The 17,281-nt window shown below is 43.8% G+C and overlaps 1 protein-coding gene across 1 annotated transcript in view; it reads left to right on the top strand.

The window, feature by feature from the left end:
• The first annotated feature begins 666 nt into the window (after positions 1-666).
• LANCL2 (LanC like 2) overlaps positions 667-17,281 on the top strand; it is a 28,366-nt gene continuing 11,751 nt past the window's right edge. Inside the window, exons 1-5 of the mRNA XM_035316940.1 lie at positions 667-1,079; positions 10,649-10,766; positions 13,613-13,820; positions 16,180-16,327; positions 16,930-17,076. Of these exons, the coding sequence (XP_035172831.1) occupies positions 906-1,079; positions 10,649-10,766; positions 13,613-13,820; positions 16,180-16,327; positions 16,930-17,076 (795 nt within the window). The 5' untranslated portion in view covers positions 667-905. The remainder of the gene's footprint in view (positions 1,080-10,648; positions 10,767-13,612; positions 13,821-16,179; positions 16,328-16,929; positions 17,077-17,281) is intronic.

A 17,281-nucleotide genomic window follows, 5' to 3' on the forward strand; every position in this document is an offset into this window, starting at 1 on the left:
TTTCACTTACAGGGTAAGACAAGCTATTTAGGATTTTTGCTTTGTCATCAGTTCAATTTCTAAAAATAAATCCGTTCAATTTCTAAAAACAAATAAAATGAATAAAGTCATTCTTAAAATGTGTATCTTGTCACAAGACAATGGACACATTCCTTCTGTTCACACATATATCTATATAGACAATTCTAAGTTGAAGCCAATGCCAGGATAGGCTTCACCTACATTTAATCTTACACACTGAATATGTAGTTTGGTAACAATAGAATTACTCAGTGCCTAACACTAAGGATCAATAAATCTGCAGTGTCCAGATCTCGAATTAATAGTTTACTGTCTGGCTGCGTTACAATTGCACAAAAGTGATGGCATGGTTCAGAGTAAATATTTAATGGGACAGCGAGTTCTCCTGGGGAGGCCTGTGGAGAACCGCCGGGGCTGGGGGCACACCGAGCAGCGGAGCGGGCCCCCTTGGGCGTTTTCATTTTATTTTATTATGTTTTTAGTGCTTTGTTTTGAACACGGCCTGGCTTTGTTTTGTTTTGTTTTGAACGCGGCCTGGCCTGGGAGAGGGGCCTGCTGCAGGCAGGGCGGTGTGCGCGGTCACCACGGCGACAGGGACGTGGTGAGCCGAGGGAGGGACGGGGGAAGGAGACGGCCCCTTCCTCCTCCTCCTCTTCCTCCTCCTCCCCGGGCCGGGGCCGGGCTCGGAGGCTGCGGATGAGGCGGGCGAGGGCGGTGCTGGCGTGCTGCCTGCTCCTGGGGCCGGCCTTCCCCCTCGTCCTGCTGCTGCTCTGACATGAGCCGCGGCCGGGGGCCGGCCGGCCGGAGCCGGAGGGAGCCCCGCTCCGCAGCCCCAGGGCCTGACGCCCCCGGCGGGGGACGATGAGGAGCCCGGGCGGGCTGAGATGGGAGAGAGCATGTCCAAGCGGCTGAAGCTGCAGCTGGGCGGCGAGGCGGAGATGGAGGAGCGGGCTTTCGCCAACCCCTACGCCGACTACCAGCCGCAGGCGGCGGAGGGCGCCCCGCGGGACAAGGCGGCGCCGGGGGACGAGCCCCTGCCCTTCGGCACCGACGGCAAGGTGAGGCTTCGGGAGGGGCGGCGGGGCTGCCCCCAGCTCTGCCAGCCGCAGGAACGGCGGATTCAGGGATTTCCCCGCGGGTGGGTGGCGGCAGCACGGCTCCGAGGCGTGTGTTTTCCTAAATACACACCTGGAGCGCTTTGGGGAGCGGCAGGGTGCGCGGGGTGTGACCCGCAGCGGGCTCAAGCCGGCAGGAGGTCTGTGCGGTGGCGCTGAGCACACCTGGCACTGAGCACACCTGGCACACAGCCGTCCCGTTCTGCTCATCCCCGTGATGCCAGGCACTCTCCCGGAGCTGTTCGTGTAGCTAAGCACAAAGCTGTGCTGGGCTGTCATCACACAGGCTGGCTCGGGCAGGGGAAGGAAAGCCAGAACGTGGGTCTGCTGTCTGTCTGTCCGTGTAACCCCGACCAGTCTCTTCCTTTCAGCGCCGCTCTGTGCTGCATCATCCTCCTTCCAGTGGAAAACACTGCATGGTGACACTGCTGGACGTGGGCTTTGCACGTGGGCTGGGTGCAAAACCAACTCACTTGGTTAAACACAAGCCTCCCATCCCAGCTCTGTGTTTCCTGCTTGCGATGATAAGCAATTACCTTGACTTCCTTGCAGCTTGGAGATCCGTGGTGACGCACAGACGCCAGAGTAGCCTTCAGGTAGCGGTGTGGTGCTCCTGAACGTCATCAGAATGAGCAGGACACTTAGCTCGTGGTCCGGGTGAGGCAGTTAAGGGTCTCTGAATGAAGAGTAGGGACTGAAGTTCATAAAGTTGTGTGTGGCTAAGCCAAGTGCACAAAAAGTATCACTTTGGGGGTCTGTTAGACCTCATTGCAGCTGTCCAAAGTAGAACTTGGCACTTGAAAATGTTTAAAAGCAAGGGTAGATGCAGAAGTAAAATCTGAATTGTTTTTAGAGAAATCCCAGGTAGCATGCTCAGTGTTGATTTCAAACTTTTTTTTTTTTTTTTTTTTTTTTCCAAAAGACAGTTATGGGTTCTTTATTTATTTGTATCTGGGTTAGTATATAAAAGAAAACAAGCATGTATGGTGATGAGTTGAAGTGTGAAGGTGGGAGGGTGGGGGGACTTTGCTATGTTCAAAGGTGTGAAGCTCCTGTGGAAAAAAAAGTCATCTTCTATACCGCATTAAAGCAGCGTAACTACAGCAACTTTTAATAGGCTTATTCTGATTTTTTTCAGCTGTACATTTCACTGGAGAAGGCAGATCTGTGCCTACCTTTTCTTTCTGCATCTGCAGAATCTGAGGGATTGTCCTACGTATTACGGAGTTAGATCATGGCTATGAGTATATTCATGTGTAGTTGTACTGTTGGCAGTGTTTGCATGTGGTCAGTCCCAATGCCATCCTGACTTTTTTGAGACTTCTTTCTGAGTATTTTAAGGTGCTCTTTTTTGTTTTGTTTTGCTTTTTTTTTTTTCTTTTTTGCATGTAACAGGCTCCAGTGCTGTTAGAGAAACATCTTAGCCTGCCTAAAGCCCCTGTGAAGGTAATAGGACTTTACACAGGGTGGGGAGTGTGTTCTGTGAACTACTCTACGCAGTAGCACAGGTTTCTTAAAAATTAAAGTGGCTTTCAGAAGCCCTCAGTGCATTGCGTCTTTTTTTTCCTCCCATCTTCTGCTCTGTGTGATGGTGAGAAGAATTGAGTGACTCACGTAATGACAGCCAGAAGTATACGGGGTTCTGCTGTTGTCATGGAAGGCGATGCATTATTAATCCCTCCATTTCATTTCATAAGCTGCCACGGTTGCCATCTACAATTCTAAATAAAATGAAAGGACAAGAAGCTCTTCAAATTATTGTCTGAAATGTGAGACAATTGGGACAGAGTGCTGCATATGGAGGTGTGTGCATGCTGCTTGTATGCATAAGGGATGGTGCAGGAAGCCGGAGTGTATGGGAATAGCAGAAGAGCAACCAAGACTTTGGCCTGCTGATTTGCCATCTTAAGAGTAGTTGCAGTAATAATGACTCTTTCAATTAAATACACACGTATCCTGTAACTCTTCTTATTTTGATATGTACCTCATAGTGATACTTTAGCCTGGAGAAGTACCTATAGATGTCAGAGCGGTCCAAAAGTTTAAAAATAAAATAAATAGTCAGGGGGTAGGGAAATAAATAGCCATAAACTCAGAACAAAGCATATTCATGGGGAAAATCAGTTAGTCTTTTTATTTTCATTTAATTTTTAATGTGTTGTAACTGCTTAGTGGGAAAGGTATTAATATTTGAAAAGCAGATGTTCTGATATTTTCCCTGCATCACAGGTAGCTCCAGTTATAAACCCACCTGTTCTTAATTACAGGGTATTGTAATACTACAACATTAGGGTATGGGTCCCTGCAGTTTGGAACCCAAAGAGTAATTCTTGTGAGCAGCGCTGTGCTTTGCTTTTCCTTTCCAGCTGAACTGGAGCAGAAGCAACCTTCACCTTCATTAATGTCAAGACTTGTGGGCGTTGTGTCGCCCTCTGGCTGCAGGTTGGGACTAAGGATGGGGAGGTCTTCACAGGTTTGTATAAAGGAGGGCTGGTGGCCAGTTGTCCTGACTTAGAAGCCATTTATCAAAACTTTCTTGTAGCAGAGGGCTTCAAAGCTGTTATGGGTTTCCTGGGAAGGGGAAGGGTGGGGAACCTTGCTGGTGAGGGGTGATGATGGCTTGTTTGAGGACAGGTCCTGGCTCCTTGGGTGGCCCACCAGCATCAGCCTCAGGTTATGCACCATCCTCTGAGCCAGCACAGCTCTGTGCCTACCTTACCTAGCCTGGTCTGATGGGATTTGGGAGCCGCCTTCAGTCTGCCTGCAGGCTGTCTTACCTGATCACCCAGGGGAAGGTGGAAGTGCCCAGGAAACCTGGTACAATGTCATGTAAGTGCAAGAAGAGCACCCCTGGCATCAAGACATTATCACATCCTTGTCCTCAATTGAAAATTGTCTGCATTTGTTCTGGAATCACAGCAGTGGTCTTGGACAGCACTGAATTTTCATTCAAACTTCATGCTAGGTCACTAGGAAGCACAAACAGTAACTCCTTTTTAGGCCAATTCTTTCTTAATAAGCTTTTTTTCTCACTTGTCATAAGGTTTAAGAATATTAGTAAAAGGTTGTGTGTTTTGACAAACCTATACAATGAGGTTTTGCAGGGAGCCTGTTTTAAAGTCATGATGCTTTCTGGGAACAGCTTTTGCTTAATGGGGATAGGGAATATTTCCTTAGGTTATCTTTTGGGTGATTGAGTGGTGCTCAGTTTCCTGGTGTTTTCTGAATAACCTGTTCTGATAATTCATTTCTCTGGCTTTTCAGTCTCCGTCCTCTTGTAAAATTTCCAATAAAAACAGAAGTCTACACCACAGCACTCTGTATTTGTTACAGTGCCTCACTGGGCCTTTCAGTTGTCACGCTGAGAGCACCAAGCTCTCTCTGTTGTGGGACTGACTCTGCAACCACTTACACTAATGGGAATCATAATGTTTGTTGCAGTAGAGGCAAAATCAAACCTCTAGAGCCAATAAATGTTTCTTCCCACTGTTTTGCTTGAGTTGTGGGATCTGTGTTTCCTGAGATTGCCACTCTTTTCACCATTTTCTGGCATCCCATGTCAGGTGTGTGCTATTTTACTAAAGGCTACAAATAAATATTCTAATATATACTACAAATCACGTTCCTGTTTAAGGAAAGTTTGCTTTTCTTCTTAGGAGTCTTGGATAAAATTCAGCCTGAGAATCCCTTTTATTGCACTTCATGGTGCATTACTACCTCAAAAACATCTGATTAAGTTGTCTCACATCCATCCAGTCTTCACCAGTTTCTAGTTTTATCTTACAGACCTGTTTGTTAATGAGTTGTTACTCTGGCTAGTTGCACAAGCAAGCATAATAATAGAGGTACCCTTTTGTGTGTGTGTGTGTGTGTGTGAAGATAAATGAAACTTGAATATATACAGTATTTGGGTCTGACCACACAGCCTTGATGTACTGTCAGGTTCATTTTGTGGAATCTACCTGCTGTCTGTGCATCAAAATAATTCAGACAGTATTGGAAGAGGTTTTCGCTTTTTTCTTGCTTGTGGACCACCTAAAAATGTCCCAGCAAGGGTGGAGACATCTGTGTAGTGAGTAAATGTAAATCCTACTCACAATTTCACAATAGTTTTTGATCTCCTTGCCTTTCAAGAAGTAACACACTGCCATTAGGCTACCTGGTGGACCAGTGCTTTTCAGTATTGCTCTTTTGCTTTATCACCCTTCACTTCCCAGAACCTGGGATGATGTTCCACCGTATCTTGCAGTCATGTTTTTTTTGTTGTTGTTGTTGTCAATGAACTGAAGCTTTCTTTTATGACTCTTTATGATGGTCTGAAGTCTTAGGCTTATTTTTTCCCCATCTATTGCCAATTAAATAGCTCATTTTACATGCAGGTGCATTTTTTAGAGGCACAGTCTCATTATTTCTCACATGCTTTAAACAATTCCTTGTGTAACTTGAATGGATTGCTGCTTTTCATTCTGTTCTTCTCAGAGGTAGGGTGATAAATGCATTTAAAGCTTATTCCTAAACTGGCACTTGTAGTCGTTTGCCTACAGCTATTGTTTATCTCTTTCTCCATCCCCTATTTTTTCTTTCTTTCTTTTTTATTTTTTTTCCTTATGATCACATTTATGGAACTAGATGCCAGATCCCTGAAAAACAGAGCAATGTGTTCTACAGACAGCAGCGTTTCAAATAATTTTTCAGCATGTGCAGAACTGGCATTTATTTCTGGAAGAACCTAATTGAGAAACAGCAGAGACCTGCGCTTTACTGTTTCAGGGGCTGGATGAGGAGAGTTCTTGATATCTGGCATTTTCAGAGAAGAAGAGTTGCTCTCAGAGCTCTAGCTCTGTTCGTTTTAGGTTAAAAAGAAAGCAAAACTTGTTTTTCTGTGCAAAATGGCAGGCCACTCCCCAGATGACCCTGGGATCCTGCTGCCATTCCTTCGGGGCTGCTCTTGCAGGAGCCCTGTGGAGGTGAGCATGAGATCTCATCCCACGTCGAGAAACCTGTGCTCCAGCACACAGCATGTGAAACCTGGCGCCCTTACAGGCAGTGGCAAAGTTCCCATTGATTTCAGCAATGCCAGGATTTCACATTTCAGTACCACTCTGTCTTTTTATTTTTTTTCCCGTCTCCCTTATCACTGACTGTCGTGCCTCTTGTGTAGTCTTCTATATCAGTTTGGTTTTTGAATGAATCCTTGCTTCAAAAATAAAAGCTTGAGCTTTACTTTCTTCTTTGTGAACTGTTCCTCGCCTGAAAGACAGCCCCGCACCATTTTGTCTCCTGTTCTACACATCACCAACATTAACGTCATTTCTCTCTGAAATCTCTCTTCTGTTTCATCTCCGTTTGAATCCGGTTAGCCAGGAGTGTTTTGCTTGCTCAGGAGGTAGCACCCTGCATGTAGACCACCTCTCCTTCTCCTGAGACCATCTTGCTTCTCCTGTGTGGTCAGTCACCTCCTTCTTCAGTCTACTTTCGCACACAGCATCAGTCCTACAAAAGGGAACTGAGCAAAATGATACAGCTAATGATAGAAAAAATATTAGTAGAAAGGCAGTGGTTTTGGGAGCCGGTGGTGGCAGGAAAGACGTGTATTGGCAACTCGTTAGGAAGCTGGGCTCAGTTCTGTGTCTTGCCATGAGTCTGCACGAGTTACTTGGCATAGATGTGGCACAATGCAAATAAATGCTGAGAGGTGTTTTTGAAAAATACATCTGTATCTAAAAGCATCTTTGAAAAAAGCAAACGAAATAACTCACCCTGCATCTATCAGACTTGTATTACTTCCTTCTGTGCACAAAAGGAGTGCCATGAGTTCTCATAGTTGCACTGTCAGACTTAACGTAAGCAGTGTGATACCTAGTCCAAATGTGCATGCTTTTAAAACTTGCAAGACTTTTAGGTTCCAGGCTCCCCTTCCCTTCCTGACATTGTAGTACAAGCTGCATACATTGCAGCTGCATGTTGCCTCATCTGCTCTTGGTGCTGCTTGCTTGTAAAATCGCAGCTGCAAAGCTGGATATGGTTGTAATGGGGAGGTGGTTCAGTAAGAATCGGTACGTTATTCTAACGTCAACTGCAAGTGAAATTTTTTTAGGGGATTTTTATTTGCATCATGATGTGCGTGTGTGTGTAATTTTAGAGATGGGTTTACAAAAAAAGATCACTTAAGTTCTTCTTAGGAACTTTGCAAATGGAAGAAAGCAAATAGGGGAAGGAGGTAATAATGCCGACAAGGACAGCAAAATTTGGACACCGTGTCATTAATGCCAAAGCTGAGTGGTGTTTCGTATACCTACATTCCTTGCATGCTTTGTTGGCTTTGGAAGGCTTTGCATTGGGATGTAGGTTTGCATGCTGCCTCACTGCACTGGAAACAATGATGTGGTTCAAATAAATCACAAAACAATAAATTTGCAACACCAACGTTTGTATTTTTCTGCGCTACTTTTGTTTCGTGCTGATAACGAGTCTTTCTTGTTACCATAAGCAATATGGCTCAGAGTTGTGCTGGGTATTACTGGGGATTAGTGCTCATTTTTTGTGTTTTGTTGATCTAACACTTGAGCAGTGGTTGGGGTGCTAGTGTTCGTTCTTCCTTCAGCAGCAGAGGAATAACGCAGCAGTTGCATTCCTGGAGGAAGATGTTTCTACTTGTTAAAGAAACTCCTCTGCTCCTGATATCACCCGGTCTGTTGTGAGCCAGGAGTAAGTGTCATACTGGATATCAGAGGCCAGCTGTCCTGATTTTTGTTTTTCACAGTGAGAATGGGAGCAACGAGAGTGACCAGCAGAAAAGGCTGAATGCCAGCTGGAACCATCCTCCTGCTCCTGATGAAAATCAATCTGTGCTCAACACAAACGAGTGCGCTTCATGCTCAGCTGTAATGCTGCCATAAGATTCCTTGAAGGAGGTTTATAAATCTTAAAAACCCACCTTTCAACATTCATTTCTTTGTGTAATTAATTTATTCTGTGACACGTAAGCATCTGTTAAAAGCTTACAGTGGAATCCTACCAGAGGAACAGTGACAGTGCTCTGTTGTTAGAGCTTCAGAGCAAAAAGAAAAGATAAAAAAGGCAAGCAGTGGTGGAGGAGTAGGTAGCTGGGGAAAACTTTGCTGCCACGTGTAATCTATTCACACTGGCACAAGCTTGGGAGTAGTTCTGTTTGGGCTGATAAACGATTATAAAAGTAATAAAAATCATCTTTTAATCTTTCCTTACAGATCCCATTTTAGAGAGAGGGAGGTGCCAGCCTGAGCTAAACAGCTTCTGTGGGGCTGAGGTTTCAAAGCAGAACCCAGGTGTCCCGATGTCCTAGTCCTCTCCCTCTGCCTCTAAGTAGTTTGATTTAAAAACATAACCTGATTTAGTAACAGCAGGTGTGTTGTCAGAACAAAAAGATAACCAGCCTGCACGAGATGTGCAGTAGGTACACAAACCCCGTCTGAAGCCTTTGTTCACTCTTGTCGGGTAAACTGAGCAGTGTGCCCAGATGCACCCACGCTGATTCCCTCACGCTGTTTCACCATATGCCGTGGCACGGCTGTCTGGGGGAGGAGAGATGCCCTGCGCTTGGGAGAGGTTTTGCTCTGTGCTAAGACTTCGCTGAACTGGCTAAGAGGCTTGAGGGGATGATGTTGTGTGTGTGCAGTATGGTTTCCTAACAAAAAGGTGCTTAATGCCACAGTAAGGCCAAAGAGCACATGCCAGATGCTTACCGTGTTTGTTTCCTGCTTTTGGAGTTACCGGGAAGGTTAAGGGAGCTCTTGCTCATCCCTAGGGCAGGTGAGAGGGGTAAATGTGTGACATGAGTTATAACGGCAGAAATTCCCTCTCCCTCTCTATCTCACCATCATAACATGGATTTGGACCCTAGAGATTTCTGAGTGTTTCAGAGGACCTGTATGATCCCTGTTACCCTTCTGATTTCTGAATCTGTCAAGTGGATGTTTGAATTCACTCCTTGCTATTTGAAGTTGCACTCTGAACAAGAGTGCGAAGCATGGTGTGTTTTGAGTAATTGGTTGCACAGCAGCATTTGGGATCTGCCTTTTGACTGAACCCTTCCCTGTTGGGACGTGTTGTAATCAAACAAGAACTTGCCTTCCTAATGAGCTACCTTCTTCTCTAGTGAGAAACTGTAGCTGCGGATGGACTGAATGTTAAACCAAGCCTTCACAAATCCAACTCGTTCTAGCTGATGTTGGGGAGCAGACCAAGGCAGCAAGTGGTGGATGGAGATGGAGCACTGTTCAGAAAGCAGTAATGTGTGCTCAGCGTGAGCTGACAAGTAGCCAAACTGCATCATGCTGTTTTTCTGGACGCTGAGGCCATTGTGTTGGGACTTGATTTGGGAGGTGGGAGAGCTCTGCTGGCTTTCGTGTTGCTAGCAAGTTTCCTTCTACATGCTCCTGCCTGGATAACAAAGACGTGAGCGCCAATCGTTGTATGCTTAGGTTTTTCTCTAGAGGGTAGAGAAAGCAAATTCAGGAAATATTTCTTGATGTCATGAAGTTTTTGTACATCATCAGAGTGATGCAAATACCCAGTAATGATAAAGCTTTTCTTATAGCCCAGGAAGGGAGGAGGTGGTGTTTTTTTTTTTCTTTTTCAGGCTCTCCTTATTAAAAACTCCATATTTGATGAAATAGGAACAGTTTATCAGTAAGTCATACAATTTATAATATATGTTTATGATAAAACATTCTTGAGTGTTTTCCCAGATGTTCCCACTGCAAATGTAACCTGTCCTTCGAAGGAACTTCATGAATACGCTTTCCCATGGTAGTTATTAGAGCAATAAATTCTAGCTAATTGACTATTTCCATGTCCCGTAGTCTTAAGAGAATAATCAGTAAAGTATCTTAGGTTTAATGAGAGAGGAAATGGTGGCAAAGATACAGTCTCCCGTGTAATATTTCATATATAGTATCTGTAAACTTTTCTTGCTCAAAAGTAAAAGCAAGCAATGAATAAGATCAAAGGTTTGTTTCCTCAGCTTCATGCCGAAGGCAAAATGGATGAGCTGAAGCTGCCAAGCTGCTTTTATCCATCTTCTTTGTGTCTAGCTTATTCTTTTAGGTAGTCATTCTTAAACAGTTTGCTGCTTTTAACAACCTCCTCTCATGATAAAGTATGCCAATCCTAATAGTGTTTTGGTGAGAGGAGAGATCAAGGAGCGAGAGGAAGGGCATTTTATGGCTCTTAGATGACTTGCCTCCTGTGTGGTGATCGCAGACTGGGAAATCAAACAGAGTCTTGGATTTTTTTAAAAAAAAATGTGAATACATCATGGATGATATGATTAAGCATATTATGATTAAGATGATGGTTTGCTTTTGACTTGGCTGTCTCAAATATGAGCATCTATTTTTCTTTAGCTGTTCCCTTGACACTGCAGATTGCTGCAGATAGTATTTTTTTCCCCAAACAAAGAAGTGGAGCAGCTGGCTTCTTGGATTCATTCCTTTTCTGACTCACTCCCTTTTCTCCTTTCCTGCTTTCAGGTCAGCGCTCAGTTCACAAAACGGATCCAGACAAAAATCAAGGACCTTCTGCAGCAAATGGAGGAAGGGCTGAAGACAGCAGATCCACATGACTGCTCTGCCTATACTGGCTGGACTGGTGAGAAAGCTAGAATGTGAATGTTTCTTAAATGGTATGCTTGAGTGTTTTCACTGAAGGAGCTTCAGATATTCTCACAGGAGCAGCAGAAGTACTATGATACAGTCATTTATATGAGTTGTAACTCTGGAACCTTGGTCACTGTTGTCTGGGAATGACTTTCACTGACTTCAGTGGACAAAAGATCTCGTTACAGAGAGATAAGTTTTTTGAATATTAAGATCTTTATCCTGCAAAAGGAGTGGACTTTTTAAGGCTGCTGCTTCTTTTGAGTTACCTCTCTTTTTTTTTTTAAAAAAAAAAAAAAGGTTTTCTTAAAATTTGTTGTTTTCACCTTTTTTTGTTCCACTGACTTACAGTAAGTTAGCGGTTTTCTAATGATAATGGCATCTTCTAATCATGGAGCAGAGGTTGCTCTGTGCCCAGGAGCCTTAAAATCGCAGTATAGGTGGTTTGCCTCTGCTTGTTCTGTCTGTTCAAAAATGGTAAAATGAGCGTGCGAGGAGGAGGAAGAGTGTAGAGGTAGAGTTGCAGGATTTGTGATGTGTATGAAGATAAACAGGCATGTGCTGGCTATCACTAGGCACCATTGTTCCTGGACCTTTGCATCAGCATTACTGATGCTGTCCAAGTGTGAATGAGCCCTCTGATCCTTTAGGCAGAGCCTGCAGTTGTCAAGCCTGACACAGACACGGCTCTTCAAGCTGCCAAAACACTTTTCCATCTTGGCCTCCTAAGTGCCACTTTGCTACTTACAATGGCATGGTCTATTCCTGCTCTGTCTAGCTCACGCTTCAGACATACTTCTGCTTTTAGCACATCATGTTTGAAAAGTGCCATGAGGAGATCTGGTCTGTTATCCTTGTGTCAGGGAGGGGGGAGCAGCCTCGAAAAAATCTCCAGGCTTTGCCCATGCTTAGCCTCAGTTCTGGCAGTGGAAGTGTAAAATTTCTTCGCTTTCTTTCTTCTTGATATTTCAGTACAGATGGTGCAGTGGGTGGATGGGTGGGGAAGTTTGGACAACTCAGATTTAAGCGATAGATGTGTTTCAAGGTCTAAAAGCGAGCGGCTGCTAAGCGAGTGCAGAGGAGCTCAAGGGGTGGGCATTCTCGCAGCGACATTATAAAACGGCTCCCGGGGAGCAGCGCTCTGACACCGTGACTGACAACACAAGTCACAGCCGATGAAGCAGAGCGTGCTGAAAATGAGTCATAAGCTAAAAGTAACACAGCCATCATTAGCTGAAACAAGAAGATAGATGAACAAGTAACGCAGCCTAATGAGAATGGTGTTTTTCCATCCTGTAGAAGGATAACCAACATCTACTACAAGCTGTAAACTCCTTTCAAGGTTTCTGTGGAGTTAACTCTGAATAAAAATACTTAAATGATTCAGATTTTTAAATACTTTCTCGCAAACTTGCAGCATTTTACTTGAGTGTGCAAATCAGAAGGTAAAAGCAGTGCTGAAAAGAGCTATCCTGCTTGTTACGTACCAAGTCTAGACAAACCTTGCTGTCAGTGAACAGTCCTGAGCATTGGCTTGTATTTTATGAAGCATCTTTAAAATCTTGAAGTGTGTGTTGTTAAAGCCCATGTTGGAGTCAATCTTGCTTATATAAGTACTGTTTGTACATGCCAGAAGTCTTGGAGGAGCTGCTTCGAGGTTTTTGCACCAGGAAGGGTTGGATGAGCTGGGCCTCATTGCTACCTTCTGATCACCCCTTGATCAAACCCATGTATCTGCACACTTGTTGCAAGATAAAAAAAAGAATTGTAGAAATCCCAGACAGACCAAGTCTCAGAGGCAACGTTTTCTTGTTGCTGCTTTGATGACAGGGGCAATAAGTAACCCACAAGCTTCTGTGCCACTGAATCGACCTAACCAAGCTCTGCAGCAGATCTCTTGGAGCCATCTGTAAAAGCCTGTTCAAGGCTGATCCGGATAACATCTTAGGGTGCACCACCGCTCTTGTGGTGCCATTCTTCTCACATTCCTCAGAAAGCCTTTCTGTGTAGCTAACTGGGCCTGGCTTGCTCTCTACTTTAGTCATGGCACAGAATGCTCTACCTGCTCAGAAGAAAGAGGAATTTGAGACTGAGGTAAATTTTTTGCTTCAGCACGTGTATGTGCAGTTGGCCAACAAACACCTTCTTAGATGGATTTGTTTCACTTTCTTAAATCTACATCATTGCCATTTGTAGGGTTGGGTTTTGTTTTGTTTTCAGGGAAAACTGTATAATGAGCATAATGGAGTGAAGCTTGATTTAACTTTGCAGCATTCTCCTAGCATGTTAGCCCTATGTTTTTTACAAGCCAGCTTAAATTGTAGAAGCTCATAATCTTACTGCAAAAGTATTTTTACAGTACAATACTTTTGCAGTAAGATTATGAGTTATAAAGAACTTGGCAAGTTGAAGCCAAGAACTCATCAAAAGACCCTTTTAAAAATCAAATGGGAAATAAGTCATTTCTTGTGTATGGTGTATACCAAGTGTACTTGGTTGTACGCATGTTTTTTAGCCTAAAATTCTTCATCTGTGGTGATTTCTTCACCAGGTTTTAGTGCTCATCTCATGAGTGTTCTTCATTCTCTGCACAGTGTGAGTCTACCATTGGGCTTCCGTCTAACACATCTACATGGTTGTCATAATTGAAATAGAAATGTAATTAAGATAGACTGATGCCTTCCTTTTGCATAAGCTAGGATATAAGCTGACATGCTTTAATTGACCAAATGCCTCTTTGTATTCAAATCACTCGTTCAGAGGCACTAAAGATGGGGGTGTGATGTACTCAGAAGGAAAAGTAAATGAGTCTTTCTTCTTCATGTGTTTTTTTTCCAGGCATTGCCCTCCTATATCTCCAACTGTACCGTGTCACAAAAAACCAGAGCCATTTGCAGCGATCTCTTGATTATGTGAAGAGAATCCTTCGCAATCTGAATGGCAGAAGAGTTACTTTTCTCTGTGGTGATGCTGGGCCACTGGCAGTGGGTGCAGTGGTTTATCACAAGCTGAAAAATGACAGTGAATCAAAAGAATGTGTTGCCAGGTGAGTGGTGGGTGGTGGAAAAAAGCCGTGCCCTTCTTTTATGGAGTGCATTAATTCAGCAGAATTAACGAGTGAAGTTGTGGAGGACAGGATTAAAAAGGGGAGGCACCTTCTCCCCTGATGTATCTTCAGTAGAATACAGAATAGGCATTGTTATTATTAAAGCGGGCTTACACGTGATTGGTGATTAGTGGGTTAGCAAGTCTTCTGTTGCTATAAGAACAGGATGACATGGGCATATCTGTAGTGCATGCGCGTTCTGATTTTCTCATAGTAAAGTGACATGTAACAAGAGTCATACACTTGTCATCAGCAGCTTGTACAGTATGTGATGCTTCCTGGACAGCATGGGCCTTAATTACAGACACACTACAAAACGTGTACACTACAGGGAAACACCCAGGCAGAAACATAGTATATTAGATTGATATGTGCCAAAGATTTAATCAAAAAAAGGAGGTATTTGCTCAACTGTCACAGGCAAGGACTCTAATTAGGTCAGATCATATGAAGGGTAGCCTGAAAAAAACTCCGTCTCCTTTTCAAAGTAGTCTAAGTGTAACAAATGTCTTGAGAAATCCCATTTAGAGGTAGAGCTTCCTTAGAGAATCGACCGTCCTTTTGCTGTTGTGGAGATGACTGTTACCCAGTCGAGGACTGGAGTCACTGAAGCCCTCTGGGGTTTGCATTCAACACCAGCAACGCACCTGTTAACAGTCTACCAGCGTACCTTGCACAGCCGGAATTTGCAGGCTAGCTTCATGTCAATATCTCCATTTGGGTATAATTGATCGCTTTCTGGTTTAGAGTCCTACTCTGATTAATATCCGTTGCTGCTCCTGAGCAAGTATTTCAGTTTTGAAATGGGTGGAAGGTTTGATTTTTGCTTTTAGAACTGGCATTGTCTTGGGCACGACTCTTTGGATGCAGCTAGGGAAGCAGTGTTGCTGTAAGGCATGAAGCATGAGTACAGCAGGATGAGATTAGCAATAAATCTTCTAGAATCACCTCTGCTTGGAAAGTCATTTCCAGGAGGAGGACTGAAGAAGATTAGTTTGATTATTTGCTCCCTTTTATTCTTTATTTGTTGTTGTTTATGAATACATTCAGGACATGATCTGAGGAGTACACTGTATATAATATATGATTGCACTTTCTAACTTTTTACCTTAGCTGTCTAGTTGTAGGATGATTTGAATAATAAAACTTAACAGTGGACATTTTAAAGGAAAATAATTTAATTCTGAGTCCAAAGAGTAGTTTCAAAAAAGGAGGGATAATACAAAAAGAGAGCTTTTTGTGAGTGCCTTTTCCCTGATATTAAGTAGTGATGGTCTAAACAGGACATTGGAGTCAGTGGTTTTGCTCCAGCATGACGCTAATGCTAATGTTTCTGCCAAGTAATAGCACTAGGGGGGATCCAGGAACTGAATTTGCTCTTAATCCAGATTGTCTTCCTCCCTCCCCAAATTTAAAATCTGGCCATCTCTGTGGTTTCATCTAATTTCCAGTTTCATCAGAAAAGATAGGAAGAGACAGGTCCAGGGAATGGGCAGGAAAACAATTTCTCTGCTCCTCCTCAGTTCTAATGTAGACTGGTGGAGTAATAGCAGGGAGTCTCTTTGGAACAAATGAGAGTTGCAGTGGCCAGACCAAGTGTTTTTTTTGTTGTTGTTTTGTTTTGTTTTGTTTTTCCCACTACTAAAGGCAAGCAAAACACTTCTGCATAATAGCAATACCCTTTCTAAATTTAGCTTTTAAGCATGTGGAACAATGTGTCTGAAGAGGGGAATGCTGAGTGTTTTTCCCTCTCTTAAACATCTCAAATTAAGGGTCCTTGTTCAGGTGAAATACCAGGCTGCAGGAAGCTTTTATCATTCTTCCCATTAATTTGTAGCTACTTTTACAGTTTAAGTGGCACTTGTGATTAATTCAGAGGTCCGAAGTGATGTAATTGGTATCTGTGAATCTTTCTGCTTCAATGCAGATTGGTTGTCATATAGCATCTCCATGTTGGTGTTCCTGGTTTCTTTTCCAAGCAGTGCTCCTTTTTTATTGGAGTAGCTCTCCAGCCTTACCCAAACTCCCCTTGCCCACATACATCTGTTTCTGTCTGCACAAAACCCAGGTATTTGCACTATACTCACTCGCTGCTCCAAGTTGCCTGTCTGTCAGGGTCAGCATGCATACACTGCTTCTGTGTGTGTAGAGCTGGCAGCCAGATGAGCTGGGGATGACAGAAGGGAAGTTACAGAGCTTCAGCACTCTTACTGCTTTGTGTTTGGCTTATGCAGTGCATAATCCAGTACAGTCTCTAGAGAAAATGCTTTCTCTCTTCTACCATTTTTGTCTGATGCAGGCTGTTGCAGCTCCAAAGGACAGTCGTAAGTGCAGATGCTGAGCTTCCAGATGAGCTCCTTTATGGCAGAGCGGGATACCTGTATGCCTTGCTGTACCTGAACACTGAAATTGGTCCAGACACTGTCCCACAGTCTGTTATCAAAGAGGTAGGACGCTTCTCTCTCCAGTGCCACAGCATCAGTGCAGTTGAACTGGAATCACACCTTTACGTAATTCAAGGGATTAAGAGGGGGAGGCTGCAGAGGAGAGGAACCTACAGCTGCAGGCTCAGTCTCATTCCTCCTTCCACTCTGTTACTCCTGTCCCTGTTGCCCAGCTGGGACTGAAACAGAGGCCAGTGCAGGTAGGTCCACAGTGGGCCATGGAAATGGATCTAACAGTGAAGTGGTGGAGCACATGAGGGTGAGAAATTGTTATGGAAAACCTTAACACAGAAGTGTGAAAGTGTTTTAAGTGAAAATAAGAGAATTTAGTGTGGGGAAGGTGCATGACTGTTCTGCAGATACCAGAACCAGAGAAAGTAAGCCTGGAAAAGAGTGATAAGAAATATCTAATATTCAGTTTCTCTTCTTATAAATATAGGTGATTCTGTCATTCATGAGAAACTCCCTTTCTACCTCAATACTCATATCCAAAGGAATTGAATATTACAGTCATATCGTCGTTTGTTGTGTGATTTTAGTCACGACAAAACAAAACTCTCTGAATCAAAGCAAGTGAGATAGAAGGAGTGTGTTTTCCTTCTTAGGTAATAGATGCCATTATCGAGTCGGGGAAGAACTTCTCGAAGGAGGAGCGAAAAGCAGAGCGTTGTCCTCTCTTGTATCAGTGGCACAGGAAGCAATATGTTGGAGCGGCCCATGGGGTGGCTGGGATCTACTACATGCTTATGCAGGTAAGAATGTCTTCTGTGGGCTGAGGCAAAACTCCAATGATGTCTTATTTTGCATCAGGAGATCTCTTCAGCTTTTATACGCATGCATTGCAAGGTCGTGATAGGTCAGAGTCTCGCAGTTGAGGGTCAGACTGCAGCACAGAACTGTGCAGAGATGGCTAGCGAAGGCCCCAGTAGCAGAGGAAAACTGTAGCTCGTGTATCCT

Source organism: Oxyura jamaicensis, chromosome 2, assembly GCF_011077185.1.
Source record: "Oxyura jamaicensis isolate SHBP4307 breed ruddy duck chromosome 2, BPBGC_Ojam_1.0, whole genome shotgun sequence".
NCBI classification, from domain to species: domain Eukaryota; kingdom Metazoa; phylum Chordata; class Aves; order Anseriformes; family Anatidae; genus Oxyura; species Oxyura jamaicensis.